At 31.1% G+C, this 15,767-nt stretch overlaps 2 protein-coding genes and 2 pseudogenes across 2 annotated transcripts; 1 reads left to right on the forward strand and 3 right to left on the reverse strand.

The window, feature by feature from the left end:
* Window positions 1-2,140: 2,140 nt before the first annotated feature.
* LOC149061980 (E3 SUMO-protein ligase ZBED1-like) lies at window positions 2,141-3,438 on the reverse strand (annotated as a pseudogene).
* Window positions 3,439-3,446: 8 nt separating this feature from the next.
* Window positions 3,447-4,241, reverse strand: LOC149061981 (E3 SUMO-protein ligase ZBED1-like). Its single transcript, XM_089215172.1, has 3 exons — window positions 4,189-4,241; window positions 3,513-3,973; window positions 3,447-3,454 (listed from the first exon to the last, which is right to left on the reverse strand). The coding sequence occupies exons 1-3, from the start codon at window positions 4,239-4,241 to the stop codon at window positions 3,447-3,449; spliced, it is 522 nt and encodes a 173-aa protein (XP_089071298.1).
* A 1,250-nt stretch (window positions 4,242-5,491) lies between these two features.
* Window positions 5,492-5,982, reverse strand: LOC107170087 (uncharacterized). The gene is made up of 2 exons (XM_015520106.2): window positions 5,769-5,982; window positions 5,492-5,637 (listed from the first exon to the last, which is right to left on the reverse strand). Exons 1-2 carry the CDS (start codon window positions 5,980-5,982, stop codon window positions 5,492-5,494), a joined length of 360 nt encoding a protein of 119 aa, XP_015375592.2.
* Window positions 5,983-14,309: 8,327 nt separating this feature from the next.
* LOC149061982 (uncharacterized) lies at window positions 14,310-15,634 on the forward strand (annotated as a pseudogene).
* Window positions 15,635-15,767: the final 133 nt, after the last annotated feature.

Consider the following 15,767-nt stretch of genomic DNA (forward strand, 5'->3'; position numbering starts at 1 on the left):
GATTTACTACAGCATTTTACACATTATTGACATAATATCTCGTTCTAATATACAAAATTGTGATATATTATTTATATTAATGACTACTACCAGTACTACCCCAAAAATGCCTTGTTGTATTCGCTCACCACATTCTGTGGCAAACACCACTTTTGGAGTACCAAAGAATGAGTTGGAAAAAAATAAATGGGAGGAGGCTTTAGGCATGAAATTAAAAAAAGCCATCGTGTATGTGCTTCTCATTTTAATGAATGCGACATAATAAGCTGTTGGAATTCTGGTTTGAATAATTATTCGGTAAGTAGGTATTCAAAAGTTACTAAGAGTCTAAGAACATTAATAACAATGTAAAGTAAATCTGAAAATATACCTATTTATACCTGAAAAACAAATGAACAAATGTTTATCAAAATAAAATGTTTACAGGTATGTTATAAAAGGAAGCAGTTAAAAAAAGGTGCAATACCATCATTATTAACTTGTACTGACCTATCATTGTTTTCAACTTCAAATAACAACATGCAGGAGGTAGGTATTTTTTGTTTTTGAATGCATTGTGTACTTTTTGACTGGGTAAATATCTGGGTACTATCTTGAAGGTTTATCTTACTAAATTAATTATATAATACGTTCACTGTTCACAGTTACATAGTAAAACGTTTGAAAAACAGTTTTAAGTGCGACTTATGTATAAAATGTTTAGAAGCAAAATATGGAGTACTACCAGACCCAGAAGCAGATTTAATAAATATGAAAACTAGAGGATTTTTAACACACCCTAATCGCCCGATATTTTTATATATTAAGGAGTTAGAATGTTGTTTTAAGAAGTTAAAAAAAAACAATCGAGTTAAAAAAAACAATCGAGTGACTTTTCGGTATTATCGACACAATTAACTTGATAATTTTCACTTATTAAATTTTCATTGGGTAAGTAGGCCTAAAATGAACCAAAACAGGTACGATTTAATCGGATGCCCAATTATCTTGACGTCTTCCAGGCGAATATACCACATAAAATATTGGAATGGGGATGTTTTACATACAAAATCCATATAACTTATTAACTTTGGTAATTTTTTTAGTATAAGTTTTTCATTTATTAGCTTTAATTAATACATTATACAATCTAATCATAGGCGAATGGTGTGGTGGTGGGTTGTCTAAGGGAGGACTATAGCCCCCCTAGAATTTTGTTTAGCCCTCCATTTCGTGGATTTTTTTAGTTACATTTTTAAATATATGTTGTGTACCAGAAATATAATAGGCTATAGCCCCCCCCCCCCCTATAAATTCATCACCATAGGGTATGAATATATATGTATAATAAATACACTACGCCTATGAATCTAATGAATCTATGTATTAAAAACTATGAGAATTGTATTATGAGAAGAAAATCATAATAAATTATAGGATGTTTTTGGTAGGTAACTCTTATTTGGAAAATAGTAAATACTAAATACCTACTGAGGATTTTAGTATTTTATACGCTATGTATGATTTGTACTAGATGGACAGTTGATACTTGATATATAACTAAAACACTATAAAAGTACATACAATTTATCCAAACCAGTTGGATATATTTTACTATTTAGTTTAAAAAAAACAATCAAAATAAGTATTTTTATTTTTATTTTTTTTATTTTACTTCATTAATACTGTATTATCAAAGTTTCAAGGGATTCTTATGTTACAACTTACAATTATTAAAATAGATATGTGCAGTACTAGGTTTAATGACATTGATACAAGTTAAAAAACTTGTATGCAGGATGGGCTGCAAGCAGTCTGTCATTGTTCACCCCATATTTCATACTCACCACAGCTATAAATATATTAGCTTAAAATTGCAAATTTATATGTCAACTTAAACCTTGTTCGACATATTTTTAAATAAAAATTATAACCAGGGATATACCCTTATATGACCTTCCAGAGGTATATATTCAATCCTCAAACCAATTGAATATTATCTACAAAATAAAAAAAAATAATATTTTCAAACTACAACAAAATGTATTTTGGTTTTTAATTTCGAAATATAAATTATACTGTATATTTTTACTATATTAAAATAAATAACTACCTTTTTGTATTACCTTGTTATTTACTTGTGCCTAAAATTAAAAAAAACTTACAAATTTTTGTTTAAAAAAATTAAATTATCGACATTTTGAGGCAATAACCTATTACGCCAAGCGCTTAATATTTGCCCAGCTTTTGAAAAAATTCTCTCGGCCGGCACTGAAGTAGCTGGAATAATACAGTATTTCAATGCAATGTCACTAAGTGGTGATAATACAGTTTTGTGGTCGTTCCAAAATACAGCAACATTGCTTTTTAAGTCTTGATGAGGCATACTTAAGTACTGTCTCATCAAGGATACAGCACTACTTGTTGTTGTTGTCTGTGACTGGACATTGGTGACTCTGGAGTTAAGAAAATTCCACACATTGTCGTCATCAGTATTCAGATTTTCTTGATATGTAGGTTGTTCTGAAATCAAGTAAAATTTGATTATATATTATTAATTATATGAGTCTTTAGAATTGAATTCTCAACATTTTTAATTACAATTTTTCTACAAAAAGGTTAAATCAAATCACATTTAAGATTAATAATATTTTTGTAGATAATAATAATTATTTTAAATTATGAAAAACACATTTAGTGTGTATTTATAAGTGATTTATTTTTTTAGCTATTATTAAGTTGTACCTATTATCATACTAATATAAGTTAGTTAACCAATTTTATTTAACTATATTTTATAGATTTAGCAACAATTATTTATTATTTACCTGTGTTTGAAGAATTACTAATTAAAGCAGCTGTTTCATTGACCAAATATCGTTCAGTTTCATTAGCATTTTGTTCAGACCCAAATGCAACCTTCTTGCACCTTGGGTCCAACAATGTAGCCCGAGAAAAATGCGGTGTTATGATTTGTTTTTCAATACTATCTAAACGCCTATTAGTATTTTCTATTAGTTTATTTTTTATAAACATTCCCAGTCGCGTTTTTTGAGTTTAAGAAACTAATGAACTTTGCAAACCTATAAATAATTAAAAACATTTTATAGTATTTAATAGAAAGCACAAAAATTAAACTGTATACAGAATCATCAAGTTAATTACCTCGTATCAATGGTATAATATTGTTGAAAGTGTTGGATATTGTTCTGCAGAGAGCTCAGTGGTCAATTTATCAAAAGGTCTTAATAACGGTATTATATCTTCAATGATGCTCCATTCATCAGGGCTAAGGTTACTAGGAGCTTCTCTTATGGAAATCATTACAATTGTTAGTGGTTCTTTCAGTTTTATAAGCCTCTCTAACATCAAAAATGTACTGTTCCACCGAGTACGTATGTCTTGTTTTAGTTTCAACACTGATTCACACCCAAGCTGTTTTTGTTTTTCAACCAACATTCTGTTCCCTACTTCGCTACGCCGAAAATAGCCAACTATATTCCTACACTTTTTGAATAATTCCTTCAGGTCACTTTCATCTATATCATCGCTGGGACCAATCTCTTGATTGTCAGATAACTTGAGCGAATTTTGAACAGCAAAATTAAGTTTGTGTGCAATACATGGCAAATGCGATAGATCCATGAGCCTGACTGCATCTTTTATATTAGATCCACCATCAGTGACCACTGCAACAACTTTTTCAAATATGTCCCATCTGTTTAATTCCTCAGTCATTATTTCACTTAGATTTACACTAGTATGGCTGGATTCCAATTTTTTGGTGCACAACACTAAGGTTTTCAATTGAGTTTGAAAAAGAACATGAACGGTCATAGTAATATAGGAATCAGTGTTCATGGACGTCCAAATATCAGTTGTGATCGCTACATGTTTAGCTTGGTTTAACAAAGTTTTAACTTTATTTTTGACAGTTGAAAATATTCTAGGAATTATTGTCCTTCCTAGTGTTCGCCTACTAGGGATTTCATATCTAAAAAAAAAAGTTAATTTAGGTTTATTTGTGACGATAAAAAAATAAAAATATCAAGACCATTAAGCCAAAATGCATTTAGTCAAGGTGGTTATATTATAAATAGTATATAATCAATAATAATACTAATAATTAATAATATATTGATGTTAGTGTTGATTTATTTAAAAAAAAATTGAAATATTAAAAGTTTTAATTTATTATTTAATTATTACCTGGAGTCCAAGAGTTGTATCATGTTACGAAATCCTGAGTTTTCAGCTACCATTTTAACAATAGCTTCATGGAATGCACTAACTTGGCTTTCCGAAGGAGTACCAAATCTTAAAAGAAATAAAAAAAAATAGGTACTGCTGATAAATCTTGAAAATGCTAAATTAAATACTTTATATCAATATTACTTCAAATTTAAAAATTGTATGAAAAATAGACTACAAAAATTAAATATGCTAATTTGCAATAATACTATATTATAAGTATTAATAAAGTTACTTCATTTTATTTGAAATACTAAGTACTCGTGCTACTGATAAGCCATACTGAAATAAACATACATATTGAATTTTTGGTTAGGTTTTTATAATATGGTACTTATATAGCAGACAAATACAGTTTTCCCTTAACAAATAATTGCATTCCAAACCAGTTGGATAATAATTAAACCTGTAAACTAAAAAATGAAATATGAGATTTGTATTAATAATAATTATTAATTAATATTAATAATTGTTTGTATTTTTAAGAATACAGTATATAAATCAATGTAATATAGATAAAATAATAATCTAAATATTATTATTTTTAAAATGCTTAATTTAAATACTTAATATCAATATTACTTAAAATTTAAAAATTGTATGAAAAATGGACTACAAAAATTAAATATGATAATTTGCAATAATACTAATTACTAATTACTAATATACATAAAATTTAAACCATTGAAAAGGTTTTGGTAATGTAGGTACTAAGATAAGTATTAATAAAGTTACTTCCTTTTATTTTGAAATACTTAGTTATTTTGAAATACTTAGTATTTATGCTGCTGATAACCATACCCTTGGATTTTTGGTTTTTATAATATTATGGTACCTACTTATATGGCAGACAAAAGACGGTTTTTTCTTAACAAATAATAATTGCACTCCAAACCAGTTGGATAATAATTAAACCTGTAAACTAAAAAATAAAATATGAGAACTGTAAATAATTACCAAATAGTAAATACACAATATCCAATTATTGTAATTTGTATTACTGAACTACTGGCTACTGGATAAGCACAGCTAAAATATAGCGTAATATAGAATATGTACATGCATATAAATTATAAATATAAATAAATGTAAGCATACGGTTAAATTAAATTTAGAAAACATACTTAAACCTAGTTAGTTTTAATTTTAACAGTATAAAATTAACAAATATACAAATTAACACTGTTAGAAACATGACAGTTCTGTCTTCAACTTATTTCTGAAAATTTATTATTAGAAATTAATATGATAGTTTATAATCTTACCTATTAGACAACAATAATTGTTTGTGTCTCATGCCAGTTTCAAGTGTTTCAACATTATTATTGGTTACGCTTACTGCAATTACTGGATTACCATGAGGAAGAACACTTGCAGATTGCGGTTGTTCTTGTTCCCCTGATGTACCTATTTAAAAAATCAAAATCACAATATTATTTTAGTTAACTTATTAAATTTTGGAGAAAATTATTAATAACTAATTCCACTAGAATCTTTTACTTTTAGGACATTTTAAAATCTAAATAGGTATGACTTACCTGGTAGATTTGTATCATATTCGTTTTGCTGTCGCAAATTACTACCATTTAACACCGTAAAATGTTTCCTCTTCAAATGGTCTAACAGATTAGTTGTACCATTAGATCGTTTATAGGGTCTTTTACAATGCTTACAAATAGCGACGTCAGGGGTATTTGGGTTCTTTAAAAAATGATTCCAAACGATGGAACAATTTGCCTTTGGGATAGACATTTTAATTTTAAAGACAAAACACAAAAATAAAAAATAACCAACCTCGAAATGTCGAATCTCGAATGACAACAATGATAAATTGATAATTGATAATATCATGGCTAAATACACCTAAAAAGTAAAAATTTCGATAGTTCGATTAGTTTTCAATAGTTCGATAGTTTCGATAGTCCGATAGTTTTTCGATAGTTCGATAGTTTTATAAAACAACCGAGTAATTAGATAGTTTAAACTATCGAGTACGTCGATAGTTTTCACTCGGTTGTGCCCATCACTAGTATTTGGGTTCTTTAAAAAATGATTCCAAACGATGGAACAACTTGCCTTTGGGATAGACATTTTAATTTTAAAGACAAAACACAAAAATAAAAAATAACCAACCTCGAAATGTCGAATCTCGAATGACAACAATGATAAATTGATAATTGATAATATCATGGCTAAATACACCTAAAAAGTAAAAATTTCGATAGTTCGATTAGTTTTCAATAGTTCGATAGTTTCGATAGTCCGATAGTTTTTCGATAGTTCGATAGTTTTATAAAACAACCGAGTAATTAGATAGTTTAAACTATCGAGTACGTCGATAGTTTTCACTCGGTTGTGCCCATCACTAGTATTTGGGTTATTTAAAAAATGATTCCAAACGATGGAACAACTTGCCTTTGGGATAGACATTTTAATTTTAAAGACAAAACACAAAAATAAAAAATAACCAACCTCGAAATGTCGAATCTCGAATGACAACAATGATAAATTGATAATTGATAATATCATGGCTAAATACACCTAAAAAGTAAAAATTTCGATAGTTCGATTAGTTTTCAATAGTTCGATAGTTTCGATAGTCCGATAGTTTTTCGATAGTTTCGATAGTTCCGATAGTTCGATAGTTCGATAGTTTTATAAAACAACCGAGTAATTAGATAGTTTAAACTATCGAGTACGTCGATAGTTTTCACTCGGTTGTGCCCATCACTACGAGTGTCGTGACGAGTAGTTCAGTTGTGAATATATAATTCTTAGTATAAGTCTTAACCTGTAGTTGTATTTTTTTCATCAAAAATATTTATTTAGTATGAATCGTCATCGTAACATAAAACGATTTTTCAAGGATTACGTAAATCAAATCTCTTCCGATTGGAAGATGAGTTACATAAAAGAGGAAGCGGATTTGGCTCAGAAAATTACCACTAGAGGGCGTTAAAAATCCCACCAAAAATTAAACTAGAATATTTGCTTTATATTACACTAAATTTTCAGAAAATCCACTAAATTTTTAAAACTAAAATGCAGCCTATATTAAATGGTAGAAACCTAAACAAATATATAACATCACAATCACAGTTAAATAACTTCAGCCTTAATAGCTACAAAAAGATAACAAGATAAAATAATACTATTAAACATTTTTAAATAATATATAAAATTATAATCCCAGTTAAATAAGTAATAACTTCAGCCTTTATAGTGTAGCGTCCCAGCATACAGGAGGACGAACGACTGGTGTTGAGGTAGATGGATTGGGTGAAATAAGTATAACAACTTGATTTGTGATTAGTTATTATATATTTATTTGATTGTTATATAATAAAACACTTTACTGCACAAAATGATTTAATTCAAAATATTCCAAGTCCAAATGATTAATTTATAACGGTGTCTGGCGTGAAGGTGCTTGCACTGACTCTGGTGGCTCACGTCTGATTTCGGTTTATTCGGGGATCTACTATAAAGTCCTACTCTCTGCGTTTTCTCTCCTATCGATAAGATGAGTATGTGTCCATGGTCGATCGTACAAATGTGTACGGGCGTATCACCAGGATATCGTAGCATCCCACCCTCGATCGGTCACATCCTGTTATTCGTGACACACGTAATCTCCATAAACCGATGCCCCCATTATTGTTAATATTACTATTATTATTAAATTAAGTACTGCCATTATTACTGGCGTACTCAACCGATGCCCCTATTAGGTTATCTCGTGGCTTGGCAACTATATGCCCCAGGTACATCCAGATGTACATGCATATATAGTGGTCTAGCGGGACTTCAGTACATAGCAATAGTTATAAAAAGATTACAAGATAAAATAATAATATTAAACAACTCTTTTAATATTTAAAAGCATACTGTACGCGACCAACAAATGTTGGGGTACCCGAAGGACCACTCGGTAACGTCCGAGAGCGAAGAGTATAAGACTCTGTTAAGGGGCGTAGGTAGGCAACTAAAGAGCCGTCGCCTTATACTCTCTAGGATAGGCAATATGAAATGCACTACGAACAACGACGACATGGACAGGAACTAATGTACAATGGAAAGAGGATGTGACAGTTTAGTTATGGGCGGGGGTCTCTGTGGTCGATCCGGTCTGGTGCAATGACCACAGAGCTCACAAAAGTCAGGGACAATACTTAAACTAAACTTAAATTAATGAGGTCTTGAGGTGATTGGCTTGCAATGACGTTGGTCTGGACGGCCTGGGCGGCCTCACACACACCACGGCGAGTGCTGGCGGTCTTACGCGGGTATGGACAGCACGATGCTTAGATGAAGATGGCTTCGAGGAACTCGAGGAAGCTGAGGACCTTGTCAACCTGGGTGGCCTCCCACGCAACACGGCTAGTGCTGGCGGTCTTACGCAACGGTGAACAGTCCGAAGTCGTAATCGACGGGTATGCAATATATATGAGTACGTACTAACCTTAAGTAGGAGTCGAAGTAGTGATAGTCACACACGACAAATCGAGTGATGAATAAAATAGTAAAAACAACACCAATGAATTTTACGCCTTACTGGCGAGACAAATATGATGAAATTTCGTATCGCATTGACAACGAATAAACCAAATCTTACAACAATATGAAAATAATAATAATAATTGATGATTGCGCTCAATGCGACTTACAAAAGAAAACACTACATAATTCAGCACGACAAAACAACGCTACAGTAGCGGATTAGAGAATATCAACATAACCATATACGGCATAAGAAAAAAAAACGTAGACACCGAGACGCCAATATTAATAATAATAATAATTAGGGCGTTGGCCGCATAATAATAACAATAATAATAATAATAATTGATAGGAACATATGGTATTTAAGATAATAATCGTACGGCAATAACCGACCATTAATTAAAACACAGAGAACATATAAACAAAGAGAATAAATAATACACAGGTATAATAATTTGACAATTAAAAACACAACAAGAAGGAGTGGTGTTCGGGGAAGACGGAAAAAAGTGGACAGACCGATAAGAACTTCCACGTTGCCGCGCACCGCTCGCATTAGCATATCGCGATAAAATTTTCAGCGCCAACACATACTATTCAACACTTTTAAATAATATATATATTGTATACATTTATAATTTATATTTCTTTGTCATCTGATATTATATTAAATAAGATAGGTGTTGGATCATCTGGATCAGTTTCAAAATCAGTGCTTTCCCCTTTTTGATATACGGTTATGGTACCTAAATTTGTAAATAATTTTATTTATATTAGAATTGAAGAACGAAAAAAAATAATAACAATAATATATTACCTATTTGTTTCAGAATATGCTTAGGTAGGTTGTACGTATCGCAACATTCTCCTTTTCGCTTCAATCTTGCTTTAACTGTCAGTATAGCATTAGCCATGCATGTTGACATACAATTCCTATGAGAATTTTTAATAATGTTCATTTGGCTAAACCAGCGTTCTATTCCAGCATTTGACCAAGGTAAAACCAATATACATTTAATAAAGCTAACAAGTTCTTTGAATTGATTTAGACCACTATCATCTGTATATAAATTAATTTCAGCAATCGTGGTAATTGCGGTACATTTAATTAAAAACAAATTATTCCATTATGAATCTAATTTTCCTAGATTTTCCTCGGGATAATGCTTACTTTTTACTAATAGAATTATGGAAGGTTTAACTGTCTTTGAACATGTATCTGGTGCAATAAATGACTATTTTAATATGGTAATATTGCTTGGCAAACGTTGTTGAAGTTGAAATACCAGTTCCACAATAAAATTGATACAAACACTTCTAACAACTTTTTCTGTTTCTGGACTTGGTTTAATTTTTTTACTTGTTCCTCAAAATCATAACCTAAGTAAGGATTAGGATGTAAAAAAAATTGAATATTTACCGTCAAAAAATCTTCTCTATATGCTGGAGTAACAACTTTTTTGGCCAAACTTGCAATCAAATAAATAAGGCTGTTTAACAATTTTATGCGGTCAGCAGAATTTGATTGGAACATTTGATTAATATGCTGTGCCTCAACTAGTATAGGCTTCAAAAATGTAAAATATAAAAATTATTTTTGTCTTTAAACATATTATAAAGGGTTTTTGCTTTATAACAATGTACGTTTGATTCAACTAACCAAAAATGACCTTTTAGGTCATTCCATTGATTGAATATTCTGCTCACTGATAATTCAATACTCAGCTATCTTGTCGATTATTATTATCGTATGGTATAATATGCAAGCAGTACAAACAAGATACATATATATATATAAATATAAGTACCTAATTCACAAACAATAAAACAATATTAAACATTAAAATTAATGCTATGGGTAACTTTTCCATGTGGTCATTTAGTTAGGTAGTCTAAAGTTGGTTGTCAAGTGTCCTGATCCATTTGACCGCGTTGCTGGATGCATTGTGGAGTTCTTCCAATATCCCGTTAAATGCGCTTAGAAAGTGTATATACTTATTTTACACATTTATTTTCATTTTCAGTCAATTATTTTGTTTTTGTATAGTTTTCAGTATTTTAGTTAAATTTTTATAAAATAGCTTCTAAGTTTCTTGATAAATTATTCAAAATATTTGTCTATAACACAATAATTAAATTAAAATGATGTGTTACCTAAATATTACATTTAGAATCAAAAGAATATCACAACAAGATTCAACAATATAATAGTTGGTCGAAGGTTGCAAATGCTACTTTAAATTATTTTTACAGTCTCAACGAAACTAGGAAGAGGGACAAAAGTTAAGTATCCTCGTTCTAAAATCTATTAACTCTCTTTAAAATTTATATTACAACATTGAACTTACAAGAATAATTGAAATAATATAACAGTAAATAATTGTATTTGTAGGTATACATATTGAAAAAAAATTATAATAATGTTATATAAGTAATTCTATTGATAATAATAATAACAATATATGATATTATGACAAAAGGTATATAGTGTAGGTATCATATAATAATATAACCCGTCGTTGGTCGCGTGGTGAGAGATTCTCTCATTACGATATTATTTTGGTCACCACTGTCTGTTATATCGGTTTATTGCCTATTAGTTGTGCTATACCTTATCAGATACAGATAATCTAAAAATAGATGGGCATTAAACGACTTTGTAATTGATTACATACTTTCAGTATCCGTTTAACGTGACTCGTATACACACAGTGAGAGAAATTCTCTATACGCGACCAAACAAGTACTTTTTTTGTGTGCATTATTTTATTATGGATAATAACATATCTGCTTGGCTTGAGGAAGCTGACGATGATATGTTAGATGATTTTGACCTCGATGAAGATGACAGTGATGGAGACGTATTAGATAATCCAGAAAATAGTTATCAATCTATTGGAAATGAAAGTGATTCCGAAATGTCTTGTTCTGACGATTCTATTGGAAATGATTTTCGTGGATATAATAAAGGTAAAGATAATATTATCAAGTGGTATACTGACCCTCCTCCTCGTAATGTTAGAACTCCACAAAGAAATATTGTAACACACCTTCCTGGTGTAAAATCGGCAGCAAAAAATGCTAAAACTATAATTGACTCTTGGGAACTTTTTTTTCCCAACGATTGTTTACAAGAAATTACTACTTAACAAAACTACTAAACTACTAATACAAAAAAATTAATAATATCAAAAGGCACATGGCAGTTACATTTTAAATATAATATACATTTTGCACGTGGCAAAGTGCACCAAACAGGGGAAGTAATTAATAATATAAATTTGGCACATGGCAGAATTATAAGGAAAGTAATAGAGAAAAATACGAGAAATAATGCTACGGCTCCGACAAGCGGTTACCGAGCACGGAATGGTAATCATACGTCGGTATAACACATTATACATTTATACGTATTAAAGGAAAAGACCCATGGCTCCGCATGACGGTTACTGGGGCACCTCTTAGGAAAAAAACGGAGCATAAGTAAATAATAAGTTATACCTAGTGATACATGATCAAAATGAAAAAAGGGAAAAGTAATACTTGATTATACCGGAGCAACTTTTAGGAGAACCGGAGTGTAAAAAAAACAGTGGTGATACATAATCAAAATGAAAAACAAGGGGAAGTTGGGGGAAAATAATACTTGACGACTGCTGGTGGCTTGAGATGTTAGTAACCGGTGGCTGCGATGAGCTGCCTCGCGGGGCGTCGATACACCTTATACTCGTGATCGACACGGCCCATCTGCACCAGTTACGTGGAAAATGGTTGTGGATATTAGCCACCGGGCCTTCTACGGCCCCAGATCGTAGACTTAGCCCATCATGGCATCGGTGAACATCAAAAAAAAAATAGAAGACACAGGAACGTCAGGAACACCAAATGTTGACTGCGTGGTATTTGACGTTGACGGACGGATCGGCGGACTTGACCAGTTGGACGTGCACTTAAGTCGGTGGTCATGAAAAGAGTGTCGAGACGTCGGCAGACGGCTCGGCTTACGGTCACCGTTGTCGAAATGTTGATAGAGTGGGACGTGTGCAGTGTCACTTTTTGCGGGGATTTACAATATTATTGGCTTCAGACGTCTTGTCAGCATGTACCGGCGGACGTGACCGTATCGCTGACAGCGCAGGTAACCACAGCCACTAAGACAGGTCGCCGGACACTACGTTGAGAGGGGTTGGGGGACAGTGATTATATAACATGACTATTGTTCGTCTTAAGCAGATAACACACTAGGCGATTCGAACGCGCGTTTCGAACGTCGCGATTAATCGCCCAAAATTAAACATATACTTTTACATAGGCTTATTCACACACGTAAATGAGACGCGCGTTCGGTCTGAGATCTGTGTATCTTCAGGGCAATATCTCTGCGTCGTATGAAATTATGCAAAACACAACAAGCTTTGGTAATGACAACTCCAAAGTCTGGTTCTACTAATTATGCCGTATGAAAAACCCTCCATTTGTTAGACAAAATACCGAACGTACACTCTATATTCTGTCTCGCCCTTGACAAACGATAATTAAATATACGCCGTTCATTGTTTAGGCTTCTTCCGGGGAAAAGGCGTAAAAGGTTTCTATGAAGAGCAAACGCTTCGTCGCCTACTATTACATAGGGTTGAGGAATACCACCATCATCTTCTGGTAAACACTGAGGTTGGGGAAAATTTACTTTATCATTGTATAATTTTTTTCCAAAAGATGATTTCTTAAAAATGTTGCAATCACTCTCCTTGCCATATGACCCCACATCTATAATCGTGAAGCAATAGTTTGCATCACAGATTGCCATGAGTATTATGGAGAAGAAATTCTTATAGTTGTAATATAAAGTACCACTTTTAGGGGGGCATTCTATTTGAATGTGTTTCCCGTCTACGGCCCCCACACAGTTTGGAAATTGAGTTTGACTATAAAACCCCTCTGCTATGTCTAACCAATCTTGCATTGTTGGCACTATCATTTCTTTAGGCTGGAGAATTGTCCACAATAATTCACATGTCTCACGTACAATTTTTCCAATGGTGGAAACGCCCATTAGGAAATCAAAATGGAGAGCAGAAAAATTAGTTCCAGTTGCCAAATACCTGAATAATAAAATACACATTGCTTTAAAAGTATATTTTAACTAACACTAGTACATTTAATTATTATATTGTTATGAAGATGTTTGATTCTTATGCTCTACACTTATCAAAAAATTTTATTATTTCTTATCATCCGTCACCTGTTTCATGTATAATGATATAATTATAATAATTATTTACTACGAGTATAATTACATTTGCATACTTTTATTATAGTAGCTATAGGTTAGATATAAATAAATATAAATTTGTATATATTAAATTATTTCAAATCTATGTAAAAAAATGATTACATAAATATATAATTTTATTGTTCAATTGTTATTTATTATTTTTATAGTAGCAGAATTACACAAGAAATGGAAATCTTTGAGGGATAGTTACCGTCGTAAATGCATCACCAAATCTGGGCAAGCAGCAACAACATCTAAGCCGTACATATATGCTAATATACTAGAATTTTTAAGACCAACCATGCAAAATCGAACGTAAGTAATATCAGAAAAAATAAATACATTTTTAACTCCAAATCATTTTTAAATTTTAAATTTCATAATTGTTGTCAAAATTCAAACTTTAATTGCTTTTTAAAAAAAATTGTGCGTATGTATATTTAATATTTTTCAGCTACTGTTGTAACAATAAATTAAGAGTCTTATATTAAATTTTAAGCTTTTTGACCCAAAGAATAATTTTTTATTTAACAAGATATTAAAATTAAATTTATGGTTTTTTTATGATAATTGATAATAAGTTATGACTATGAGTAATTGAAACAAGATACAAGGGCGCGAGGCGTCATTGGGCACATTTCATTCTAATTGCCTATCTTATACGTGTAAAATTTTCTTGTTTCACACAACGATTTACCAACCTAAACATTTAATTTTTGAAATTTAATTTACGTCTAAATGTGTGGTTTTATGTGCTTAAGACAATACAAGTATCAGAATTTTAATATAACGTTTATTTTTTTTAATATTAAAAGAAATATTTTTGAGTTTTTCTTTTATATTTAAATCACCATGACGTGACGTTTAAAAATTATAGCACTGTATATTTATATATATTAGTATTAAACACAATACAATTAACTAAATTATAAATTATATAAAATTATATTTGTATAGGACTGAAAGTAATGTACAGTCAAGCGATGACGAGGTATCTGTGGGTGAAGGTGGGGAGACTGAAGATGTGGATTTAGTTGTTGGGAAAAATATTACTGCAGAAGAGATCATGGACGACTCCGATGCAGAGGAGCCAAAACAGCCAGATAAAAAAATTAAAAAAAATCCAAAGAAGACTGCGACATCAAATTTTGGATCCTCTTTATTAAAAATTTTAGAAAACCGCCAAAAGTACCAGAAGATCCGGAAAAATCTTTTTTGATGTCATTACTACCTCAAATTAAATCGTTGGACGAAGACCAAAAAACTCGGCTATATGTTGAATTTCTAAATGCCATACAACGAGTAAAAAACTGTTCTGTAACCCCTACTTATCCTAATAATACACCAAATTATCAACCTTACTCCCCATTCCTCCCTCAGCTTCATTACACCACAAATCATAATCCTTAAAGTGTATCTTCATCTATTTCCCATCAAACACCACTATCATACATGCCACATTTTAATGTTACTCCTCAACAATATGCTTCCCAAAATGTGCCCACAACTATGATAAACAACTCTACTATTAATTCTCCACAAAATGTTAATGATGAATCAAACTATTTTCCACAGTCATCCCCTACTGAAATTCATTCTGCTCAAAAAAAAAAACTATTACCATAATTATTAAAAATAAAGTGTTCCTGTACCTAGTACCTATTTAAGACATAATTTAATAAATTAAAAAATACTAATATCTACATTCTTAATATTTATTTAAAAATTATGTACCTCAGTGTCACGGTCAATCGCTCTT

Source organism: Diuraphis noxia, unplaced genomic scaffold, assembly GCF_037042655.1.
Source record: "Diuraphis noxia isolate RWA-SAM2 unplaced genomic scaffold, SU_Dnox_SAM2 contig0001, whole genome shotgun sequence".
In the NCBI taxonomy this organism is placed as follows: domain Eukaryota; kingdom Metazoa; phylum Arthropoda; class Insecta; order Hemiptera; family Aphididae; genus Diuraphis; species Diuraphis noxia.